Source organism: Leopardus geoffroyi, chromosome B3 (genome assembly GCF_018350155.1).
Source record: "Leopardus geoffroyi isolate Oge1 chromosome B3, O.geoffroyi_Oge1_pat1.0, whole genome shotgun sequence".
Lineage (NCBI taxonomy): Eukaryota > Metazoa > Chordata > Mammalia > Carnivora > Felidae > Leopardus > Leopardus geoffroyi.
The window spans coordinates 71,082,154-71,085,877 of record NC_059337.1 but is presented as its reverse complement, the minus strand read 5'-3'; the positions used below and the strand labels follow the sequence as shown (position 1 = coordinate 71,085,877).

Below are 3,724 nucleotides of genomic sequence, written 5' to 3'. Positions count from 1 at the left end.
AAAATATTTATTGTACTGAAGTCCCTGAATATTAAATATTACTTTAAAAAGTTAGATCATAGACTAAGACTTAACAATGTTTTGGAGTAATTAGGTTTTAACATTTTTTACATACTCTTAATCTACCCTTCTGATTGGTTTAATTTTGTCTGTTTTAGTACAAGCTTGTCTTTATATCTGTCCTATGGAAATAATAAGTGTGTAATACAAGTGACTACCCTTTGCATATTGTTTTCACATTAGGAAATAATCACATTATTACTCAGCCATAAATTATAAGAATGCTTTGGATTCTGCTTTTCCACTTGTTTTTTTCTTCCTTGCTTTCAGAAACCTCTTTTGAATTTTTAAAAAATAATTTTGGTTGTTCTTTCTCAGGCTCTTTCTAGTTTTCCAAAGATGAGGTTTGAAATTAGATGCAGAATTTCAATGAAAACTTGACCTCATCTAATTAAATATTTTAGATAATTGGAAAGAACACCAGATTGCCATTTCCATATGGAAATTCACAATCTTTGGTATATCCAAAGAGGATTGGGAAACTTCCATTCTATTAGAGTTCAAGTAGGGCTGTACATATGACAGAAAATGGTTTCCTGTCTTTTTTGCTTTGTTTTGTTTTCCAAAATGAATCTACAGAGTGAGATTGTTTCCTCCATTATTTATCAGATTGTAGAATTAAATGCACCTGGGCACCTGATATAGGCAGGTGAAGAGGATGGTCACATATGTGGTATGATCAAGACATCCAAAAGTTTCTTTGGCCCCAAATATCTCTCTCACTTGGTTATCTTGAAACAATGTGTAAAGCAAAATTTCTTGGTATTAAGAATTCTTATTTTTGGATTATCTGAATAATTATCAGATAACTTTACCTGACTTATTTGAAAGAACCAAGTACAACCTGGAATGCATAACAGACTGAAGACAGAAAAATACAAATTTTGTCTCACTTAATATTTTACCAAGAGCTAGTTCTAGATTGAAAATCTAATCTAGACAGAGAAACATCTGCTAATTCTTAACCACTTCAATGGAAAGAATGTACCAATGTTCCCTGATTTTTTTATTTGTAATCTGAGATATTCTCACCCAATATTGCAAGTGAATGTAAATGTAGAGAAGGAGAAAATGGATAAAACAATATCTTAGTGTAAACTTTATTTCTTTTAAGTGTACCTATGGTTGTTGAAAAGTCCAAAAGCAGCATAATTCTGACTTCCCTCATTATCCTTTCCTATGAAATGGGTCATAATGAGCCTCTTTTGTACCTGTCTCAATGATAAGGATCATTGCCCTTGGTCTCTGCTTTTGGTGATTAGTGTGTTCTAGTCACTATCCTACTCATCTTAAGTTAGATGATTCCTTAAACTTTAAAGACAAAGATTTAATTTCCTGTTACCCAGTTTCTACAAATTTTCCAACCTCCATCGCCTATGATAATAAATAAAAACAAAAAACATGAGCTTCTTTTCAATCCTTCCTAATTTGTTTCTTAACATGTGCATTTATAGTAGTTACTAACTTTGTACAGTATAGTAATTTATAGTACAAAGCATTATTCCTTCAATTTGATAAATTATTACACAGTAAGCATTGTGGTGTAAGTATAGAGATTAATAAGAAATACTGCCCCACTTTAGGGAGTTAAGTAATTTTTTATTTAAGTGCATTTTATTCATAGATTATATTTGATTCTCAAAACAACCTTGGAAGATATTATTATGCCTATATTAGATTGAATAAACAAAGAATGAAACTTGGGTTTGATACCTTGCCTGAGGTCACTGAATTGGAGAGTGGTTGAGTTGGGCATTGGATCTAGACTTCATTCCAGAACTCTTGCCATTAAAGGCTATAGTTTTGTCTCTTACAAAAATGGAATGATTTTCACGTTCTCATCACCTCATGCCCAGGTAATTTTCTCCCTCCCTAGTTTGTTGTAAATGTAACTTAAAAGCATTATAGGAATGAAGGGTTGGAACGAATGCAATGTTCTATTTATACAGGAATATATTTCTTGTTCTATTTATACAGGAATATATATTTCCTACCTCACAGAAATTGCTTAAGATTTTTCATGTTGGGGTCACCTGGGTGGCTCAGTTGGTTAAGTGTCCAACTGTGGCTTGGGTCATGATCTCACTGTGCATGAGTTTGAGCCCCGCATTGGGCTCTGTGCTGAGCTCAGAGCCTGGAACCTACTTCGGATTCTGTGTCTCCTTCTCTCACTTTGTGTCTCCCACACTCATGCTGTGTCTTTCAAGAATGAATAAACGTTAAAAAATTTTTTTTAAAAAGGTTTTTCATCTTGGAATATGATTCCATAAACACCAGACCCCAAATCATATATATATATATATATATACATATATATATATATATATATATATATATGATTATATATATATATATAAATTTTTGTCTAAGTTAAATCTTTCTTCTTCCAATTTAATTCTTCTTTCTCTAGGTCACTTGGTATTCTTGACTTGATGATGAAAAAAAGAAATGATTCTAAAGTGACAGAATTTGTTCTTCTGGGCCTATCATCCTCTTGGGAGCTACAGCTATTTCTCTTCTTAATATTTTTGTTTTTTTACATGACTGTTGTTTTGGGAAACCTCTTGATAATTGTAACAGTGCGAGCTGATGCTCACCTGCTCCAATCTCCTATGTACTATTTTTTGGGCCATCTGTCCTTCATTGACCTATGCCTGAGCTGTGTTACCGTGCCCAAGATGTTAGGAGATTTCCTACAGCAAGACAAGGTCATCTCTTTTTCAGGATGCTTGGCCCAGATCTACTTCCTGCACTTTCTGGGAGCCAGTGAGATGTTTCTGCTGACAGTCATGGCCTATGATAGGTATGTTGCCATATGTAATCCTTTGCACTACTTGACAGTCATGAATCGTCAGCTATGCTTTCAGTTGGTTTTTGCCTGTTGGTGTGGGGGTTTCATCCATTCTATCACACAGGTCACACTGGTCATACAGCTGCCCTTCTGTGGTCCCATTGAACTGGACAACTTCTACTGTGATGTCCCACAGGTCATCAAGCTAGCGTGCACGGACACATATGTACTAGAGGTGCTGATGGTCTCAAACAGTGGTCTGTTATCTCTCATCTGCTTTTTGGTCTTGCTATTCTCTTATGCCATCATCCTCATCACTGTGAGAACTCGCTTCCGTCAGGGCCACAGCAAGGCACTCTCTACCTGTGCCTCCCACCTAACAGTGGTCAGCCTGATCTTTGTGCCATGTGTATTCATCTACCTGAGGCCTTTCTGCAGCTTCTCCGTGGATAAGGTATTCTCTGTCTTTTACACAGTGATCACACCTATGTTGAATCCTCTCATCTACACACTCAGAAATGCTGAAATGAAGACAGTCATGAAGAAGCTGAGAAAAAAGCATGTGGCATCCTTCTGCCATATTAAAGGATGAACAGGAAGATGTGATTTATAAAACATAACTTTCTTGGGACATTCTTGACTCATCCTGTACATGAGTACATGCATGAAACCAATTTGATGACTTTGGTATAAAATCCAGCATAAACATTATAATTGCTGTTGATTGCTATTGAGGCATAGTAACTTTGTCAGATGTTAAATATTAAATGGAGAAGTCAGGAATGTGTAATGGCCCAGGAATTGAGTACTAGGCTCAAGAGGACACCTTGAAAGTTCAACTCTTCTATCCTTTTGTCTATAACTAGTCTTTAT

The 3,724-nt window shown here is 35.4% G+C and overlaps 1 protein-coding gene across 1 annotated transcript; it reads left to right on the top strand.

Moving 5' to 3' along the window:
• The first annotated feature begins 2,453 nt into the window (after positions 1-2,453).
• LOC123582226 (olfactory receptor 4Q3) lies at positions 2,454-3,443 on the top strand. The gene has a single exon (XM_045448478.1). It carries the CDS (start codon positions 2,493-2,495, stop codon positions 3,441-3,443), a length of 951 nt encoding a protein of 316 aa, XP_045304434.1. The 5' UTR covers positions 2,454-2,492.
• The last annotated feature ends 281 nt before the right edge of the window (positions 3,444-3,724 follow it).